The sequence below is a fragment of the Equus przewalskii genome, chromosome 4, assembly GCF_037783145.1.
Source record: "Equus przewalskii isolate Varuska chromosome 4, EquPr2, whole genome shotgun sequence".
Classification (NCBI taxonomy): Eukaryota; Metazoa; Chordata; class Mammalia; order Perissodactyla; family Equidae; genus Equus; species Equus przewalskii.
In genome coordinates this window covers 74004834-74025980 of record NC_091834.1, presented here as the reverse complement: position 1 = coordinate 74025980, position 21147 = coordinate 74004834, and the positions used below count along the sequence as shown (strand labels likewise).

Here is a 21147-nt window from a genome sequence, read left to right as displayed (position 1 = left end):
AAACTGTGATGCCCTCCCTGATTTCAAAGTATATTACAAAACTGCAGGAATCAAAATAGTATGATATTGACATAAAAACAGACACATAGATCAATGGAACAGAACAGAGAGTCCAGAAATAAACCCACACATATATGGTCGATTAATTTATGTCAAAGGAACCAAGAACATACAATGGAGAAAGCTCAGTCTTTTCAATAAATGGTGTTGGGAAAACGGGACAGTCACATGCAAAAGAATGAAACTGGACCACTATCTTATACTATACACAAAAATGAACTCAAAATGGATCAAAGACTTAAATGTAACACCTAAAACCGTAAAACTCCTAGAAGAAAACATAGGCGGTAAGCATCTTGACATAGGGCTTGGTGATGATTTTTTGAATCTGACACCAAAAACAAAGGCAACAAAAGCAAAAATAGCTGGCACTACATCAAACCAAAAAGCTTCTGCATAGCAAAGGAACCATCAACAAAATGAAAAGGCAACATACTGAATGGGAGAAAATATTTACAAATAACATATCTGATAAGGAGTTATAGCCATAATATCTAAAGAACTTATATAACACAATAGCAAAAAATCAAATAATCCAATTAAAAAATGGGCAGAAGATCTGAATAGACATTTTCCCAAAGAAGACATATAGATGGCCAACAGGTACATGAAAAGATGCTCAACATCACTAATTATCACGGATACGCAAACTGAAACCACAATGAGATATTACTTCACATCTGTTACAATGGCAATTATCAAAAGAACAAGAAATAACAAGTACTGGCGAGAATGTGGAATAAAGGGAACCCTTGTGCACTGTTGGTGAGAATGTAAATTAGTGCAGCTACCATGGAAAATGGAATGGCAGTTCCTCAAAAACTCAAAAATTGAGGGGTTGGCCCCATGGCCTAGTGATTACGTTTGGTGTGCTATGCTTCGGCGGCCTGGGTTTGGTTCCTGGGTGTGGACCTACACCACTCATCAGCAGCCATACTGTCGTGGTGACCCACATATGAACTAGAGGAAGATTGGCACAGATGTTAGCTCAGGGAGAATCTTCCTCAGCAAAAAATAAAAAATAAAAAATTGAACTACCATATGATCCAGCAATTCTACTCCTGGGTATTTATCCAAAGAAAATGAAAACATCAACTTAAAAGGCTATATGACCCCTATGTTCACTGCAGCACTATTTACAATAGTCAGGATATGGAAACAACTTAAATGTACATTGATGGATGAATGGATGAAGAAAATGTGGTATATATATATATACAATGGAATATTATTCAACCACAAAAAAGAAGGAAATCTTGCCAGTTGTGACGACATGGACAGAACTCGAGGGCTTTATGCTAAGTGAAATAAGTCAGAGAAAGACAAATACCGTACGATCTCACTTACATGTGGAATCTAAAACAAAAAACAAAAACACAAAAAACCAAGCTCATAGATACTGAAAAGATAATGGTGGTAGCCAGAGAGGAGGATGGAGGGTGGGAGAAATGAGTGGAGGGAGTCAAAAGGTACAATCTTCCAGTTATAAACTGTGAAGCCTCTTCAAGAGAGTTTACAAATGTAAGAAATGATAATTCTAATACTCACTAGTGCAGTAATTTTGTTTGTCTCTTTCATTAAATTCCTTGGGGTGGGAGGGACTATTCATTCTTCAGTCTTCATTGCCTAGAACAGTGCCTGACATATGTAGATGCTCAATAAATATTAATTGAATTAAATGAATACTAATCAATTTCTTTTACATAATGCTAACTGGTTTCCTGAACTAAACTGGGTCAATCAACAATGGGAGAAGTCAGCATTCAAACATTTAATTTGCTCTACAGGTTTTATATCCCTTCCTCATTTTTTTTTTTTAAAGATTGGTACCTGAGCTAGCAACTGTTGCCAACCTTTTCCTATTTTTTTTATTCTTCTCCCCAAAACTCCCCAGTACATAGTTGTGTATTCTAGTTGTGAGTGCCTCTGGTTGTGGCACATGGGACGCCGCCTCAGCGTGGCCTGATGAGTGGTGCCATGTCCGTGCCCAGGATCTGAACTGGTGAAACCCTGGGCGGCTGAAGGGGAGCGTGTGAACTTAACCACTCAGCCACGGGGCCGGCCCCTATATCCCTTCCTCATATTTCTTTATGATGCAATCTGCTGTCTAGGTCAGAAAGAGCAAAAACACAATGGATGCCTACATTGTGAAGTGAAAGATACTGTGTTGATTAAAAATTCACAGCATCAAGCAAAACTTTGCAAAAGGATATCTTTTTATCCCTCTCTCCCTAGAAAGGTACACCCCCGCCCCTCAACAGTGTTCAAAAAACATCATGGGAGCTACATAGGTAATAACCGTATCTGTGGTGGTTTAAAGTGGATGATTGAGGATAAGAAAATTCTGTTTCAGTTCAGCAATTGTCTGAGAATCTACGTGCCAGACATGAGGGATATAAAGATACAGGTTCTTGTCCTTCAGAGGCACAGGGTCTGACTGAACTTCCGATGGAAATGCATCTCTTGGCCAGGAGGCAGTCTGGCTGGGTACAAGGGTTGAATTCTCTCTCAGTAAAGAATCAGCCCCCATTGTATTTTGTAAGCACCAGTTTAAACTTGGGTTGTTCTTTTTTTATCAGATTGCTCCAAAGTGCCACATGATTCTCAGATGACCGAAATATCACCTCTGCGTTCTCTTACCATTACAAGAATATTCATGGAGACAGCCTGAAGGTAGTTGCTCTTGTAACCGGGGGCTCTTGAACAGTGGGAACCTGTATAGATGGAAAGGGTAGTTTTAAGGGGGTAAGAAGGCCTCTTTCCTCCAACTTTCAACTAGGTATTTCTATGCTAACTGTGGGGTTGCAGCTCTGTTGTCATATCTTCTGGTTCACGGATGCACTTTGCTGGAGCCACGTGCCCTAGCAGTTGAAAGATTGTCAGAGAAATGCAAGTAATTTGGCAACTCAGGGCCAAATTAGAAACCCAAAGGCTTCCAGAGATTCAGGGATGCAAATTAGTTTAGCTGCTCATGCATTAACTTGACTAAGGTTCTCATAAATGGACCATCTTGAAGCAGCCAGGTGAAATCAATCTTAGACATCCTGTGTCATTATGTAAAAGCAGGCAATCAAGCGTGACTAGCAATAACCAACTCTCAGTATACAAGATGATACAACACTTAATTTTAATTGTATGATTTATCAAAACAACAACTATTAACATACAAAGTACCATTCAGCTCAAATGCAGGTATCGGCAGTGACAAGTATCTAATTCTTAGAAGAATCACTTATTCCCACAATCTGTCCAGACACATTAATCTAAGGACACGTTTATAAATAGCAAACATGATTTTCACATTGCAGCTTTCTCAAACATATGTACACAGGTGTGTAGTCTTGTTGATGGGTTGTTTCCATAAGTTCTTTCTATACTTGATGCATTGATTCTCCTGACATTGGTAGAGATAGTTATTTCTTTCTGCGGAGTAGATTTTTTTTTCGTCATCCACCATTTACAATACTCTGTGAATTAGTATCACTCTTTACACTTTTGAAATAGTAACATTTGAATGGGAATATCTCTGCAGTACAATTCTTTGTGTCTGCTGGTAAGTTCCACCAATGTGAAAGAGCTTTTGGTTGTGATCACTCTCTTGCAACAATAGCCCAATTCTACTATTGGGTTTTAGTGTAACACCTTCTCTTTATAGCTTGCTGTGTTAACCCTTGGCTTCAAGTCCTGGTGATGTAATGAGGGTGGGGTGTACTGGCAATCAGTAGATTTCCTTATCATTATTTACAGCTATTTGAAACCATGCTGTTACTAGTCCAAGTCTGACATACCTTTTCTGAAATGTTCACAGTGCAGTATTTTTGTGGCCTAACGAAAATTTTCTTATATCATTAAAAATAAACATTTTTATAAAAATATAATACTTTAAATGTTTACATTGACAAAACCAGTTAGAGTATCCTGTGCCACATGCACCATACAGTAGTAAGCACAAAGTCCCACAGAACAAAACATCACAAAAGTCCTGCCCAGAGTAACTGTTCATCCTGGCGAAATGGCCAGAACTTTCAATTGCTTTTTTTTCCCCTAAAATGTGTTTTGCTTAACACAAAATATACCCTAATGCAAAACAGGACTCCCCAAAAGCTTTATTGTCTCCAACTGTTTTGGGGATAGGAAGTTGCCACTTGAGAAAGAGGCTAATATTCCAGGCCATTGATCATTTCTTTGCCCTATATGAGAGCTGTTTTTGGAACCAATGAACCTTTTAGTCAGATGTATTCTGCTTTAAAAACATGCTGAATTACCTTAGACACACTTATCATCACAAATTACTTGTCTTATTTGCAGAGACGTCATTTAAAAAAAATATAGACAAAACATCTAAATGTCCACATTCATTAGATCAGAATAGCATCATTCTCAAACAGTTGATTTTCAAACGACAACTAAATATTCCATTGTGACTAAGCTATTTTATGAAAACCTTCTTCATGTCATCTATGTACAATATGTAAATATCCCTATTAATTTATAAACACATTTCATGTCCTGTTGTTTTGAAATGTTGACTGTGTTGCCTATGGATATTTCTCCCATAAGAGGAATGTGTATGCAAAAATTTAAAAGAGAATGTTTGCCTAATGGGCAAATGACAACATCAGTAATAAAAAATGTTAGAGACCATACAATATATAAAAGTTCTTTGAAACGCTTTAATTCTAAACGAGTGGCCTGGTCCTGGGGCTGCCATATATGTCCTGGACACTACCGCTTCTTTTGAATTTTCCGTGATCAAGAAGTCCTCAAAATTCATCGCCTCAGTTCCTCATGTGAAATCAGGAGAGATCCCGATTTTCAAAAATTTCAACCCAGAATTCAGGTTTTGGCTTGACTGTGACAGGAGTGTCATCATAGCTGCAGTGTTGCCGTTGGACACTGGCCTAGGGGACAAAGCTTCTGGCTCTGATGCTTTGTCAGATGAGAAATTCCTTAGAATCCAGTTATTTTAAATAACAATATAAGGTCCTATAATAGTGCAATTTTGGCAGAAGCAAAAAATATCTGGTGGCCTTTCAGTGGCCAGGCAGTGAAAAAACATTGGACAAAGGGTGGACTGTTGTTTGGACAGTTCTGTGATGTTTCTCAGAAGGGGGCCAGTGGTGTACCCATCCATCATGTATCTACCTCGCCATCAACGTTATCTTGTGATGACAACAGAGAAGGATATGGAGCAACACATTTCACATTCACATAAGTAGCGTTCACATGGACGTAGTGCTCCCCGATGAAAGTAGAGAATATCGCTGATATCCTGGAGACCAGTTCAGAAAAGGATGGGCGCAGTTCAGCTTTAGGGTGCCAGCATTTTAGCATCACTTCATACCTGTTTCAGAAAGGAAGAAATGCTCTGAGAGACCCTTTGAAGGCAAGCATTTCTGCAAAAGTAAAGAATATAAGAGCTATAGAGGATTCTGTCAGAATTTCTACTTACAAGGGATCTGGGCAGTACTCTGGTTGTAAGAGCCTTCTGCCTTGCAACAAGTAAACTGTTATATCAAAGGTGTTGACATCGGGATAAGGTGGTGCTCCTCTTGTCATCAGCTCCCAGAGGAGCACGCCAAAGGACCACTAGTCAAACAAGGGAAGGGAGAGTCCATGTGAGAGGAGTTTGACTGTACAAATGTGAAAGGTGATCAGTAGGTCTTAATAACTAAAACTTGGCTTAGAATATTCAGTACTATTGCTGTTTCGGGCAAAAATTTCCTTAAAGGCAGTCAGTAAACTATACTTTTTATGACTTGTTTAAAGTAGAATTGGATAAAGTTTAGAGCACAAGTAAATGTAAAGTTTTCAAAAAGACTGTCTGAAGTCCACAGGATGAGGAAGATTTCGTCTGTAGTTAGTGGAGTATGAACTTCAAGTTCTCTCTTATGGATCAAAGCATTAACATGTTTCTATACTTCTCTTTTCCAATCTTTCTCTTTTCTATCCTTCTCTTTTCACCACAATTTTAGATTATTAGTAAAAGAAGAAGACAAATAAGCCTTGCAAAATTTAAATTTGTGGGATTTCACAAATGAATGTAAATAGTCTTTAAGAAACGTAAGGTATCTAAAAGTTAATGTTAAAAGAGAAGATCTAAGTCAGTATAAGTAAAAATCCATATTAAAAACAGAAGTTATAAAACTGCTAGGCAGCAAGTCTCTCGACTGAAAACTAATTTCAATACAATAACTGTAATTTGAGAATGTTAAAGTAGGAGATTAGTATAAAACGGTTGTATCAGTACTTCACAGGAAGATTGCAGGGACACCAGGAAGTTAAGAGACTTTCTAAAAATTCCTCAATAAATATGAATTCACACTAGGATAAACATTTAAGAGTTCTTGACTCTTGGGTCTTGCTTGGTCTACTAAACTGCACTAAATACGCAATTTCTTGATTTAAAACACTAGGAATAGATCAGGTCATACACATTATCTCCCCCTGGACGTGTGCCAAGGTGATAATGACACAATGAGGGTAAGTCAGCATGTGTGGGTCACGCCAGGGCAGAGGACCCAGGCAGTCAGCTCTTGCTTAGCCAACACTTCCAGGACACTCATGGACTGAGAAGCCTATGGGGGGAGAAAGAGGCTCTGAGAAAAAAGAAGCTTGGAGGGGAAGGAGAATGCAGACCAGACAGGTGGAGTAGGAAAACCCTGAGAAGGAAGTGTAGCTCGTAATATGCAGCGGGAAGGAAAATAAAGCATGTCCTTGAACCTTGCGATCAACCGAAAGAAAGAAACCAGGCACTGTAGTTGTTGATACAAATCTCCCTTAATGGCTCTTTCCCTTTGCCCAAGTGCAAGAACCCTTTAAGACTGCCTTGACTCAAATTGAGGAAACAAACTCTTTCCCAGGTGGGAACTAGGTAACTTTGCTGTCTTCCGCAGCCTTTCAAAATCAAAGTTTTCAAAGCTTGAAAATCCTAGGAGTCACTTCTGACAACTTCATTGTGTTAACCTTCAAGTTCCAGAATTTGCATTAAAATTTAAATCAATTTAACAAGCATCTAGTGAACCTTGATTAGGTTACTGTCCAAGTTAGGTTACTGTCCAAGTTATTGGATAGGCCCCAAAGCTGATTTAACAGGGTTAAGAGTATTGTGCAACTAACTGACACATAAAACAGTAAGATATCATAACTGTAATATAGAGCAATAACAGAAAAGAGGTACAAATGTGGAAGTCAAAGAGATAACAGTGGGGTAATGAGAAAGGCTTTAGGAAGAAAGTGACAGTACAGTGGGTCTTGAAGAACAGGGAGAATTTGTTTAATAGGTACATGCACTGTGAGGGCAGAAAGAGCATTCTGGATGGAGGCAGTGGGCCTAGGGGTGAGAGTACTCACGTGTTTTTTTGAACTGTCAGGACAATAGGTCACTCCGATTGACGTGTGCAGTACATGAAAGGACGGCAGACAGATAAGGTTGAAACAGGACCATGCTGTGGACGTTTGTGAATGTTGAAAGTGGGTTAAACTGAAATCGATGGGACGTGACTGGAGTTGAGCTCCGGGACATTGCATTTGTAAACACTACGCTTTAGACAAATAGGGGAGGTGATCCACAATACGGAGACCAGTCAGGAGGCTTCTGAACAAGAACAGGTGAGAGGTGCTACTGCACACTGGCAACCTGGAACCCCGAGACTGAACCCCGAATTAGGGGGGTGGGAGAGAGTATGTATCATATAATGAGCTGAACACAGGCATCATGCCCTTTAAAAAAATGATTATCTTGGGGTCAGCTCCATAGTGTAGTGGTTAAGACCAGCATGCTCCACTTTGGTGGCTGAGGTTCACAGGTTTGGATCCCAGGAGTGGACCCACACCAGCCATTCAGCCATGCTGTGGCAGTGACCCACATACAAAATAGAGGAAGACTGGCACAGATGTTAGCTCACAGTAAAAAAACAAAATGGAAGACTGGCAACAGATGTTAGCTCAGAGTGAATCTTCCTCACCAAAAAAAAAAATTGTTTTATTTAATCCTTATAACAACTCTGTAATGTAATTGGTTTTGTAGATGCTTTAAGGATGAGGAAACCAAAGTTCTGAGAGGCTGATTACTTGTCTGGGATCAGGTCTCCCTAAATGCCTAGGCTATAAGTTTGTCTGGAGGCAAATTCACAAAAAAGGGGGGAGAGTTGCATAAGTTTCTGAGGAACTATAGGATTTGAGCAATAACTGGGTATCAGAGGAGGGTTGGAGGACTCGAGGGACTGGAGACGTGAGAGGGAGGCAGTTTCCAGGAAAAGCACAGTCCTGTCTGCATTCCAAACTCCCCTTAACAGCTTTGCACTGACAGGATGGGGAGGGGTGAGGCGATGAAGGAGAATGATGACGACCAAGAAGGGTGGGGAGGGTGGGGGAAGACAGACAGAGAGAAAGAAGAAGGAGTAGGAAGAGGAGGAGGGGAGGGAGGGAGGGAGGAGGAGGGGGGAGGGAGAAAGAAAGAGGGAAGAGAAGGGGTGGGAGAGAGAGGGAGAGGGGGCGTACAATGTATGTGCTTTAGGAATGAGGGAAACAAGTCAATTTTAGTTTCAAGATAGGAGAGCTCTGCCATTCATCCTTACTGTGGGAACGGTTAAGTCTTTTTGAACATCTGAGCACCAGCAGTAAGCTCATCTAAAGAATCTCTGCCTAACTTTATCAAAGGTGAAGACCAAAGCAGTGACTAGATGTGAGAGAGTGTCATAAGCTATAAACAATGATAGAAAGGGACACTGCTGAGGCAAGCAGGGAATAGAGACAGCCAAATGTGAGCATTCAGAAGTAGGTAAACTGAGATACAAGACAATTTGTAGAAAACTACAATTGACTGAAAAAATGGATAAATTAATAACATTTTTCAACTGGTAAACTGATAAAATTTTGAATAAAATTTAAAACTTCTGTTCTTTGAAAGATAACAGTAAAGAAATGAAAAGTCAAGCCACAGACTGGAAAAATATATATGCAAAAACACGTATCTGATAACACATACCTCATATTCAGAATATATGAAGAACTCTTAACAACTCAGTAATAAAAAATAACCCAATAAAAAAGTGATTTTCTAAAATTTATTTATTTTAGAAAATAAATTCTAAAACTTAAAAAAAATGGACAAAAGATTTGAGTAGACATTTCACTAAAGGAAGTATAAAGATGGCAAATAAACACATGAAAAGATACTCAACATCATTGGTCATTTGGGAAATACAGATTAAAGAGAAAATGAGACAGCACTACAACCTATTGGAATGGCTAAAACCTCCAGATTGACAATGCCAAGTGCTGGTGAGGATGCTAAACAACCAGAACTCTTACATATTACTGTTAGGAATATAAAATGATACAGCCCCTGTCGAAAACAGTTGGTAGTTTCTCATAAAATTAAACATACACTTATCTTATTACCCAGTAATCCTACTTCTAGGTATTTATCCAAAAGAAATAAAAAATTATGTTCACATGAAAACCTTTAAGAAAATACTATAGAAGTAATAATTACATATAAGCAATTTCCTAAAACTGGAAAGAACCCAAATGTCCTTCAAATGGCGAATGGATAAGCAAAATGTGGGACATCTGTACAATGGAATACTACTCACAAATAAAAAGGAATGAATTACTCTGCTATAGAAAACAGTATGGAGGGTCCTCAAAAAATTAAAAATAGAAAATAGAATTACCATACGATCCAGCAATCCCATTTCTGAGTGTATATTCAAAGGAAATGAAATCAGTGTCTTGAAGAGGTATTTGCACGTCTATTTTCATCGCAACATTATTCACAATAGCCAAGAGATGGAAGCAACCTAAATGTCCATCACCAAATGAATAGATGAAGAAAATGTGGTATATACATACAATGGAATTTATTTAGCCTTAAAAAAGGAAATCTTGTCACATGCTACAACACGGATGAACCTTGAGGGCATTATGCTAAGTAAAATAAGCCAGTCACAAAAAGACAAACTCTACATGATTCCACTTATATGAGGTATCTACAGTATTCAAACTCTTAGAAACAGAAAGTAGAATCGTGGTTGCCAGAGAGGCTGGGAGGAGGAGGAAATGTGGAGTTGTTCAGCGTCCATAGAGTTTGTTTTGCAAGATAAAGAAGTTCGAGAGAGCAGTTGCACAACAATGTGCATAAAGTTAACACTACTGTACCCTACACTTAAAAATGGTTAATAGAAGGACCTACAACTATAATACACAACGATGTACTGAGGGGCTTTGGGGAGAAGAAGAAGGAAAAAAAGAAGATTGGCAACAGATGTTAGCTCAGGTGCCAATCTTTAAAAAAAACAACTCGTTAAGATGGTTGATTTTATGTTATGTGTTTTCTCACCACTAAAACAAAAAGAGGAATAACTACTGATACACTGACGCCACTGATACCACAACATGGATGACTCTCAAAGGCATTATGGTGAGTGAAAGGAGACAGACTTAACGGCTACTTACTGTGATTCCGTTTATATGACGTTCTAAAAAGGTAAAACTCTAGAGCCAGAAAACAGACCAGTGGTTTCCAGGTCCCAGGGAGAAGGGAGGAGCGGCTACAAAAGGCACCAGGAAATTTTCTGGGGTGATAGAACTGTTCTATGTCTTGGCTTTGGTGGTGGTGGTCATACAACTATATGCATTCTTCACAACTTGAAGAACTGGACACTAAAAAGGGTGAAGAGCCGTTATATTGCACAATGGAGATGCCATTAATGGAAATAAAGAAGTGAGGAATTGACAGTTGGCAGGAAGGAATTTGACTTTGAACATGGTAAATTTGTGAGGCTGAGGAAAACATCCAGAAAGAGAGGTTGAAAGGTGACTGGTGATGGGAATGGTTGAAATTGTTGAGGCTGGCTGACACCTGAAAACCAAAATCCTGGGGGACAGTTGTATGATGTGGGATGTGAAAGAAGGAAGAGAAGCTGTCAAGGGTAAAGAAAACACAACCAAGAAGCAGGAGGAAAACCAGATGGTGCAGAGTCCCAGAAACCAAAGAAGGAGGACATTTCAAGAAGGAAGGAGTGGTTGACAATGTTAAATGCTGCAGAATGCTGAAGCAGGATGAAAAAGCCAGCTTGTTGAACAACTGAGAAGTCAATAGTGACTTTAATGGAAGCATTTGTGCTAAGTGTGAAACACTGTACAATACTGGGTTTGAGTAACTGCAAGTATAGTGGCACTCCCATTTTTTCTGAATGAGTTTCAAGAGCATTCAGACTTTAGCTGAACTCCTTCTGAGTATTTGTGAAAAAGTGGACCTTCCTACAAGCAGGCAAGTTTTTGTTTGTAGGTTTCAACATACATAGAGCTTATGACATGCTTTTGGAAATGTTCCATGTCAACATTCAAAAGACTGTGCTATCCTGGAAATGAAACTTCACGCAAATTTATCCTTGCAATCAATAACCATTTGCCAAAGCAGCACTGTGCAGGGATTACCCAGTTTCACCCTTTATGTAATATACTATAGTGTCTTTTAATGAGAGGAAGAGAGACACAGTACTTCATTTCTACAGAAGCGTCTGTAAATTTCCAGTCAAGTATTTGAGTGATAGTTGCTATGTGAGAAGTGCTGGCCTCCGTACTCTGTGAGTATATTGGTGGAGGTAGGGGTGTGTTTGTGGGGTTGTCAAAAAGCTCAGAATCTCAACTCTTGCCTTGAACAGCCAAAATTTCATCAGGCTCTTTTTGTTTTGTCTTGTTTTAACAGCTTTGCTGAGGTATAATTTATATATCATAAAATTTGCCAATTGTAAGTATACCGGTGATGATGTAAATTTACATAGTTGTGCAGTGATCATCACAATTCAGTTTTAGATCAATTCCAACATCCCAGAAAGTTCCCTCATGCCCATTTATAGTCAATCTTCACTCCCACTCTCAGTGCTAGGTGACCACTGATCTGTTTTCTGTCTCTACAGTTTTGTCTCTTTCTAGAAATTTCATTTAAATGGAATCATTTAACATGTAATCTTTTGAGTCTGCCTTCTGTCACTTGACAAAAAGTTTTTTTTTTTGAGGAAGATTAGCCCTGAGCTAACTGCTGCCAATCCTCCTCTTTTCACTGAGGAAGACTGGCCCTGAGCTAACATCCACACCCATCTTCCTCTACTTTATATGTGGGACACCTGCCACGGCATGGCTTAACAAGCAGTGTGTAGGTCCACCTGGGATCCGGGCCGGTGAACCCCAGGCCGCCAAAGCAGAACGTGCGCACTTAACCGCTGCGCCACTGGGCCGGCCCCGACATAGAGTTTTTAAGGTTTATCCATGTTGTAGCATGCATCAATAGCTCCTTTATATTACTGAATGGTATTGTTCCATTGTATAGATGTACCACATTTGGTTTATCCATTCACCAGTTGAAGGACATTAGGATTGCTACTGATTTTTGGTTACTATGAATACTACTACTCTGAACACTGATGTACAAGTCTTTGTGTGAGCATATGTTTTCATATTCTTATTAGTTAGCTATTCATGTATCTCTTTAGTAAAATATCTATTTAAATCTTTTGTCTATTTTTTAAAATGGAGTTGTCTTCTTCCTGAGTTGTAAGAGTTGGATCTGGTTCTTAATGGTAGACTGACAGTCAAGTCTGGGTGAAATGTAGGTTCTTGGAAGATGGGTTAATTCTCCCTATCTTATGCCTTCACCTGCCACAATCACTAACACGTCCCCAGCCTAACTCTCTAGTACCCACTTCTTTCATTTTTTTCAGAGCCTTTCAGGATCAGAATCCCAGGCATTAAGCTCTAACATGTGCTATCACATCCTCGTCCATCCTGAAGTCCCAGTCGTTCACCACATCCTGTGTCACACTTGTTTATTGAAGATAAACTCCCAGTCACCCTCAACTTATTCTCTTTCTCCCCCACTTCCTCAGGAACTGAAATTCTGCTTTCACTGGAAGACTAAAATATCTTTGAAACTCTTACCAACAGGGGCCACACCTCTCCCTCTTGCTAACTCCCAGGGAGGAGGGTAGATGACTTCTCGCTTCCCAACGCTGCCCTCAGATCCCTGTGCCCTGTTCTCTCTCAACGGCCGGCAACCCTTTCTCTTTTGAGGCCTATGCCCTCCATTAACATTATTTTCTGTCCGTCTTTTCGCTGATACCACTGTTTACACTTTTTCCCTTTTCAGTTGTTATCCTCAAGGACTGAAACATTCATGTTTCTCTACCTCCACACATCACAATCCTCTTGACTTGCAACATGCAACAGAATAAGTGTACTCTTTATTCAACTCAATACCCAGGCTCCTCGGCACACTCTAGACCTCGAAGTCACTCAGCTTCCAAGATCCTTCTTGTGCAGTGAGTAGCAGTGGACCCTGTTGATCATGTCTCATTTCTTATCGAAACTTTCTCTTCCTCTGCCTTTCATGATGGTCTCTTCTCCTGACTCTCCTACCTCTGCTTTTCTCCCTCACTTCATATATGTAGGTTCTCCTGAATAATTGTTTTTGGACTCTCAAAACCCTACTTCTAGCCTTGACCTCTGTTATGGACTGAACTGTGTCTCCTCCCACCGCAATGCAAACGCTGAAGCTCTAACTCCCAGTGTGATGGTATTAGGAGGTGGGGCCTCTGGGAGGTAACTGGGTTTAGATGAGGTCATGATGGTGGGGCCCTCATGATGGGATTAGTGCCCTTTTAAGAATAGACACCAGAAAGCTTGCTCTTGCTGTCTCCCCCATGTGAGGACACAGGGAGAAGGCAGCCGTGTGCAAACCAGGAAGAAAGCTCTCACCAGAACCTGACCATGCTGGCACCCTCATCTCACACTTCCAGCCTCTGGAACTGTGAGAAATAAACGTCTATTGTTTAAGCCACCCAGTCTACGGTATTTTGTTACGGCAGCCCAAGTTGACCAAGACAACCAAAGAGGTTGTACAGACTACAGACGCACATTTCCATCTGCCTAACAGACTTCTCTGCCCGGACGTTCTACTCCCAAGTCAAACTCACCACGTTCAAGGCTCAGCTGGTATTTTTCTTCCTAAACTGGCTTCTGTTCTCCTGCTTCACATACTTGTTATTGCACCAGTATACAACTTGGCTCTTCTTTGACTTTTATCAATTTCTTGCTATATATTGTTAATTCTACCTCTGAGATGCCTCTCTTTCCATCTCTTTTCCATTCTCACAGCCTCTCTATTATTTCAAGTTCTACCTCTCACTTCGTCTTCCTGCATCCACTCCTCTCAGAACATCTTACGGAATGAAGAAAGACTGTAATCTGATCACACTTTAATGTTTCCATACGGCCGGAGAATAAATTCCAGACTTGCTAGTTTGCTAAGGACTTCTATGATCTGGTATGAATATATTTTCCTCAATTTACTCTCATAACTTCCCTCTGCGCCTTCTGTTTTTGCCCAATCATCCACTGCTTACTATTTCCTCAGAACTTTAAAGACGCAGATACTTCCCTGCCCCTCTGCCTCATGTGGATTGGTATTTCTTATTTCGTTGCTCATTCCATCCTCCCTTAAGGCCCATTTCAAGCACCACCTCCTCCACCGGGTGGAAGGGCAGAGCAGTGGCTCTGGCTGCTCAGGTGAGCACTACCCTTAGTGCTTAGGTGCATGCCTTCTGAAGCTTGTTCTATGAGAGAAGGATGACCTCTGCAGATAAAGGAGAGCATGTTTCTAGCTAGGTGCAGGGATCATGCCTTCACTGCTAGACCTGTCTGTTATAGCTTCCAGATTTCTCACAGTGAATTCCTGCCTGCCTTGAGCTATGAGTGGCTGGACTAATCCCAGTCTACTTTATGTGACAGTTATTGATGGGCATGCCTTCTCTTCCCTGCTGAGCCAAAGCTCCTGGAGGACACGGTTCATGCCTGGTTCAGCTCTGGGATTCCCAAGCACCTAGCCTGGTGCCCTGCTAGACAAATGTTTTTGAATAAATAAAGGGATTTATGAAACCATACTATGGGTACCTATTAGACAATCAAGCTCATTTTTACTTATGAAGAAAACTGAGATTAGTGGTGAAGGTTTCCTTTTTAAAAAAATTAGCCATAAAACTACTAAAAATGTGGGGTATGAAAGTAAAAGAGGAGAAGGTTCGGGAATGATCAATACGTTACCACATCTGACTTGGTGGTAAACTTCTGAGTTTGCAGACTCTCTAAAGCCATCCACTTCACAGGCAGTTTTGCACCTGTTTTGTTGTGCACACTATAGTATTCTTTATCATACATGTCTCTGGCAAGCCCAAAATCAGCAACCTTGACAGTGAATTTTTCATCCAGCCTACAGAAAAAAACAAAAGTTATTACTGGTGGCTGAAATAGAATAATTTACAGCAATGCTGAATATCTATTGATTAGAACAAGCGACTTCAGTATTTGAAATCCATAACTTCTGCAGGAAGGGCTTCATTGGGCCTCCATTGACTAACACTAAACTACAATGGACTTCTTGAATAAAAATGCTTTACATTTACATTACAAATTAAACAGGCCAAAGAAAGAGATTACGAATGATATGGCATAAGAGAATCCTTTTTTCTTTAAAGTATGCTTTTTGGTGAGGAAGCTTGGCCCCAAGCTAACATCTGTTGCCAATCTTACTCTTTTTTTTTTTTTTTCTCCCTAAAGCCTCAGTACATAGTTGAATATCCTGGTTGTAGGTCATTCTAGTTCTTCTATGTGGGATGCTGCCAACAGCATGGCTTGATGAGCAGTGCACAGGTCTGCACCCAGGACCCAAACTGGCAAATCCTGGGCCACCGAAGCAGAGAGTGCAAACCCAACCACTCGGCCATGGGGCCAGCTCCAGAGAATCCTTTATGCTTTAACATAGATCTGGAGACGTAGTAAAAGTGGTCCCCCTCTCAGCTTTCCTTTGTGGCTAAATCAAGTACGCCAACTGACTACCCAAAACAATTGCCAATCTCCCCTTGTCAGCTTATTAGCAATACTCAGTTTCATGAGGGAGATATGCCAGGTGACTGTTATTTCACTTTTTCATTCTCAAATGGTCTAGATTAGAACATAAAACTCATATATCCCACCACTGAGGTAACAGAGAAATAGGATCCGTCGTAAAGCTTCTAAGAAAAACAGCAAGGTTCGACAACAATCAATTTCCGCTATCTGAGGCTATGTATCTTTTGTTTAAGCTGGCTTTTATGTTGTTACCTTGACCAAAACCAAGGTAGGAAATTAATAGCACAGCTATTTCCTTCACACATACCCTAAGTCATGAATCAGTGCCGTGCGAGGGAAAAGCACTGAATCAATTACAAATTGTTGACTGTTGTATTAGACAGCCCAGGCAGCCAGACACAAATAAAGTTCTTTGTATATTCATTCCCAGATACCATTTTTGGTAGGGCTTCTGCAGGCTGACTTCAAATCCACTCTGGGAAGTTATACTATGTTGGTATTTGTGTCACCAGCCCTCTCCTTTTCACTGGAAAATGCTGAATATCAAATTCTCCTTCTCAAATACTAATGCAGTGTGAAACCACAAGATTGGGGGCTACCGGTGGGAAGGAAAAGAAAAGCAAAAGCACACAACAGCTGTTTAAGACCCCCTCTGGAGAGTCCCTTTTAAATTCTCCATTTGATAAAGACTGAAAGCCCCACCTACATCCCCAGTTCTCATATACCGATTAACACGGTAACGGAAACGAAGGACTTTTGCATAAGAAGAGAAAACATCCTCACTAGGCTTGAACAGTGGGAAACAGATTCCTCCTTGTCACTCAGTTTGCACTGTGGGCACAGAGATTCTCATACTTACATACAGTTTCTTGCAGCCAAGTCTCTGTGGACAAACTTTTTGCTTGCAAGATATTTCATGCCTTTGGCTACTTGAAGACCAAAGCCAATAAGATCTTTTACAGTTGGGTTCTGTAATCAAAGAGAATTGGAAACATAAACTAAACACCCACTGTTCTAGCTATGATCTCAGAATTCTGAAGCATTTATAAGAGTTATCTTGTTTCACATAATAACTTGTGCCCTGTTGATGGCTGCAATCATTTATTAAGTACCTATTGTTTGCAAAGCACCAGGCTACATGTTTTTATAAATTCTGGCTAACTCTTACACATTTCTGTAAGGCAGGTGATACAGGTTCCATTTTCCAGATGGGAAAATAGAGGTGTTTTAAAATGTAGGTTTTATTATTATTATTCAGGTATGGTGAGGCCAACAGATGGGAGACAAATGCCACTGAAAAGACAGTTTGTTACTTGCAATTCCCAAGAGGAGGGAGCATGCCACGGCACTGGGGTTGGTTAGGAGGCAGAGAGAGCGAGGGGAAAACAGGCTGGAGCCTTTATTGTGATTTGTGTAGGAAGGAATGGGCGAGGCAGGGTGAGCAGGTTTAGGATTAGCTCGTCTGAATGATTTCAGCAGGCTCTGGGTGTAGGGCCTGTCCTTGTTGTGGTACCTGGCCCTGAAGTGACTGGGGCAAGGGAACAGTGGCCCAGAGTGAGCGCACCCTTTAAAGGTGGTGGCTGGGGTATGGGCTCTGGACTGGTTGGTTTGCTTAGGAAAGCCCTGTTCTTTGAAGGTGACTTGCTTATTGTCTCTGGGAATTTGCTAGTCCTGGGAGGGGCCATCCGTCCCTGCTCAGCAAGGCCCCACAGGTCAGAGCATCAGAAACACATGGTTAATACAGGAAGTTCAGAGAGAAATAAATCACCCCAAACCACTCAGATGGTAAGTGGCAGAGTTAGGATTTTAACCTAAATTTGTTAGGCTCTAAAGCCCACGCTGTAGTGAAGCCAATCCTATCAGAAGCCCTCTTACTGGTACTAAAGCACCAGCCCACAACTCCAGTGGCCTGGACCCACATAGAGAACAGGAAATCTCATTCTCCAGAAACTCCATCCTCAAAACCGGGTGGACAGAGGAATGCCTTTAGTAACTATATCTGAAGTCACATAGATGTCACTGTGGCCCTACTGGCACCTGGTCCTTAAGAAAAGAGTATCTCTTCTTCAGCAGCCACTGTGGAGTTTGTGAACCCATGAGGCAGGCGATGGGGACCCTGCAAGGAGGGCTGCAGCCCCTTCACGCACACAGCATGTGGAGCGGCCAGTTCCTTGCGTGTCAGGCTTCTCTTTAGGACATGCCTGTTAGTGGTTGTAGCAAGTACAGACTCCTCAGACTAGAAAGAAAAGGTCAAGGTACTGGATAATAGGAAACCCCTACCACGCTTTAATCCTGGGCAGTAACATCCGAGAGAAGGCAGCACAGCCAACCAGAGGAACTCATCAGGGTAACGACAAGAGTTAAAGTGGAAAAGTGGGATTTGTTAGAGCAGCTCTGTGCTCTGTAAGGTAAATCCGTCTTATCTGCAAAATTCACTACCAGGGGGTATTTTATTCTTTTGGCTGAACACAAGATATTTCTTTACCATCTTAGAGCTTATTTCCTCTGAGAACCTGACCCCATGTTTACGAAGTTGTTTTTGATCCAGAGTAAAGTTACTCTATTAACTACCACAGAGGCCTGGACGCAGGAGCCAAGAAGGGGCGTGAGGCCATCTGTGACTTCAGTTCTGGGGACTCCTTCCTCTTCCCTCCCTGCCCTGGCCTGGCCATTGCTTGCCCACCCCTTAGGTCCTGGCACAAATGTCACTCAGAAACTCTCATTTGCAAGAACCTTTTTTATAACCCTGATCTCATTCATTCAACAAATATTTACTGAGAGTCCATGTACCGAACACTATGTTAAGTGTTAGAGCTACAGCAGTGAACAAAATACATGAAAATTCCTACTCTCATGAGTTGCATTCTAATGGGATGTGTGTGTATGTGAGCATGCATATAGTGCTATTTTTTGGGGCAAGGGGGAGGAAGATTGGCCCTGAGCTAACATCTGTTGCCAATCCTTCTCTTTTTGCTTGAGGAAGATTAGCTCTGAGCTAACATCTGTGCCAGTCTTCCTCTACTTTGCCTGCAGCTCCTCCTGCCCATGGGTCCTGTCCCCATGCCTGCAGCTCTCACTGCCCATGGGTCCTGTCCCCATGCCTGCAGCTCTCACTGCCCATGGGTCCTGTCCCCATGCCTGCAGCTCTCACTGCCCATGGGTCCTGTCCCCATGCTGCAGCTCTTCCTGCCCATGGGCCCTATCCCCATGCTACTCCATGCTATTTTCTGAATAAAGGAGCACTACTGCCAGACCTTGAGAGTCCAAGAAATCTTTCTTTCGACTCCTTGACTCACCGAGCCTGCATCAAGATGATGGTAAGAGTGATGGAGAAAAATACAGCAAGGGAGAGGAAACAGACAGAAGGCATGGGGGTGGGGTGAGTCAGCTGCAATTTAGAAAGTTCAGGGAAGGCTCATTTTGAAGATGACATTAGGGCAAAAGGCTGAAGTTGGTGAATAAGTGAGATACGTGGATATTCTGGGGAAGAGTGTTCTAGGCAGCAGGAACAGCAAGTGCAAAGTCCTGAGGCAGGAGACCAGGTGGCAAGTTTTAGAAATAGTAAAGGACTCATTTGTAATTAGTTCTTCAATGTCTTTCCTTCTAGAGTTAAAACTCCACGTGGGCTGAGGCTCATTCTGCCTCTATGTTTCCTGTGCTATGCAGTTTCTGGCATATAGCAGGCACTCAAACATGACTAAATGTACCTATCAGGGGGATGGTAGAGCAAGGTTGTTTGCAGGGCGGGTGAATCACTGTCCCCAGGAAATCCTTCTAGATATCACTATCTTCCCACTGGGATAGAGCATTTTGAAGTAAAAGCGAACTGAATTGGCCTTTTACATGTGAATGGTGCCAACGTTTTACATGCACTTCTTCAGCTAAAAGCTTTTAAAAAGGTTCAAAATAAGGCACATTCTGGAAGGCTGGCTGGCTTCCAAGCTTGGTAATACACTTACGTGGGTCTCATTTCTAATGAAATTTCGAAGGTCTCCATGTTTCATGTACGGTAGAACCACCAGTGGAGATCCCTCACTTCGAAGGCAGATTCCCAAGAGCGAGAGAACGTTGGGATGACTAAAATCTTTCATGATGATTCCCTCGGTGAGAAACTGGGAAACTTCTCCTATGTCAGTGATTCCTGAGAAATCCAGCGGTGGAGACATTAAGTTCATTATGGAACAACGAATACTTTATCAAGTTCAGATGGGGCTGGCAATGGAATGTAAAACCATAGGGTGACGTCTTGCCCTGAGGCTTCGTCCTCAGCGTGTTTTTGGGAGTACATCTGGGTAAATGATGTCACCCAGTGCTGCCCCTTCAAGTCACCACCTACACCCACTTCCGTAAGACAGAGTCTAGCAATCAGTTTGTCTCACACGCAAAAAGGCGAGGAAGCCGCTCAGTCCGTTTCTGTACTGATTTTCTAGGGCAGGAGGGGGCAAACTTTTCTAAGGGGCCAGAGAGTAAATACTTTTTGGCGTTATGGGCCCTATGGTCTCTGTTGCAAATACTCAACCCTGCCGTTGTTGTGCAAAAGCAGCCACAGACAACAAGTGGCTGAATCTCAACAAACTTTATTTACGAAAACAGGCGGTGGGGCATGGTTTTCTGATCCCTGGCCTAGGAGGATCTGAAGACTAACTACTGTCATGTGGTCATATGACCACAATGTCATATCTATGTAGACTTTTTTTGGTATAATAGCTTCTAATCACTTCCAGATAGTGATCCTGAGGGCCTGACACTAGTCAGCATCAATGAGGAGTTAACAGTCTTTAATTTATTAATCTGACCAGTACCAGTCTCAGTGACAAGATTCTTTTACAAATGCAATGCATTCTGAGACCTCGAAGTCCATCTGGACTGAATCGAGATCAATGCACACCAGGGTCAGAGAAAGATTTCTTGGTGTTAGGATTGTTCTGAGTACAATTGGCAGTGGTGCTCTCTCATGAGGCCAATTTACTGACAATCATACTTAATCCATCACACTTTCTAGCTGGGTTTCATAGACACTGTTCTTTTAATTACCTCATGGTCAGACTTCCAACAAAATCAACCATATAGAGCACTGCTCAGCATGGAGATTTATGTAAAAAAAAAAGGCTGAAAGAGTTCTGGCAAACGTATCTTTCAGGAAAATCTTCTTCTTGTGCATTTAAAGCTTATTAATGC

At 41.4% G+C, this 21147-nt stretch overlaps 1 protein-coding gene across 2 annotated transcripts in view; it reads right to left on the bottom strand.

The window, feature by feature from the left end:
* Positions 1–3163: 3163 nt before the first annotated feature.
* The window catches only part of MET (MET proto-oncogene, receptor tyrosine kinase), a 112785-nt gene continuing 94801 nt past the window's right edge, over positions 3164–21147 (bottom strand). For both annotated transcript variants that reach the window (XM_070616352.1, XM_070616353.1), the window contains 5 exons: positions 19929–20110; positions 16829–16938; positions 15166–15331; positions 5513–5649; positions 3164–5404 (listed from right to left, as the gene is read on the bottom strand). In XM_070616352.1, the coding sequence (XP_070472453.1) occupies positions 5194–5404; positions 5513–5649; positions 15166–15331; positions 16829–16938; positions 19929–20110 (806 nt within the window). In that variant the 3' untranslated portion in view covers positions 3164–5193. The remainder of the gene's footprint in view (positions 5405–5512; positions 5650–15165; positions 15332–16828; positions 16939–19928; positions 20111–21147) is intronic.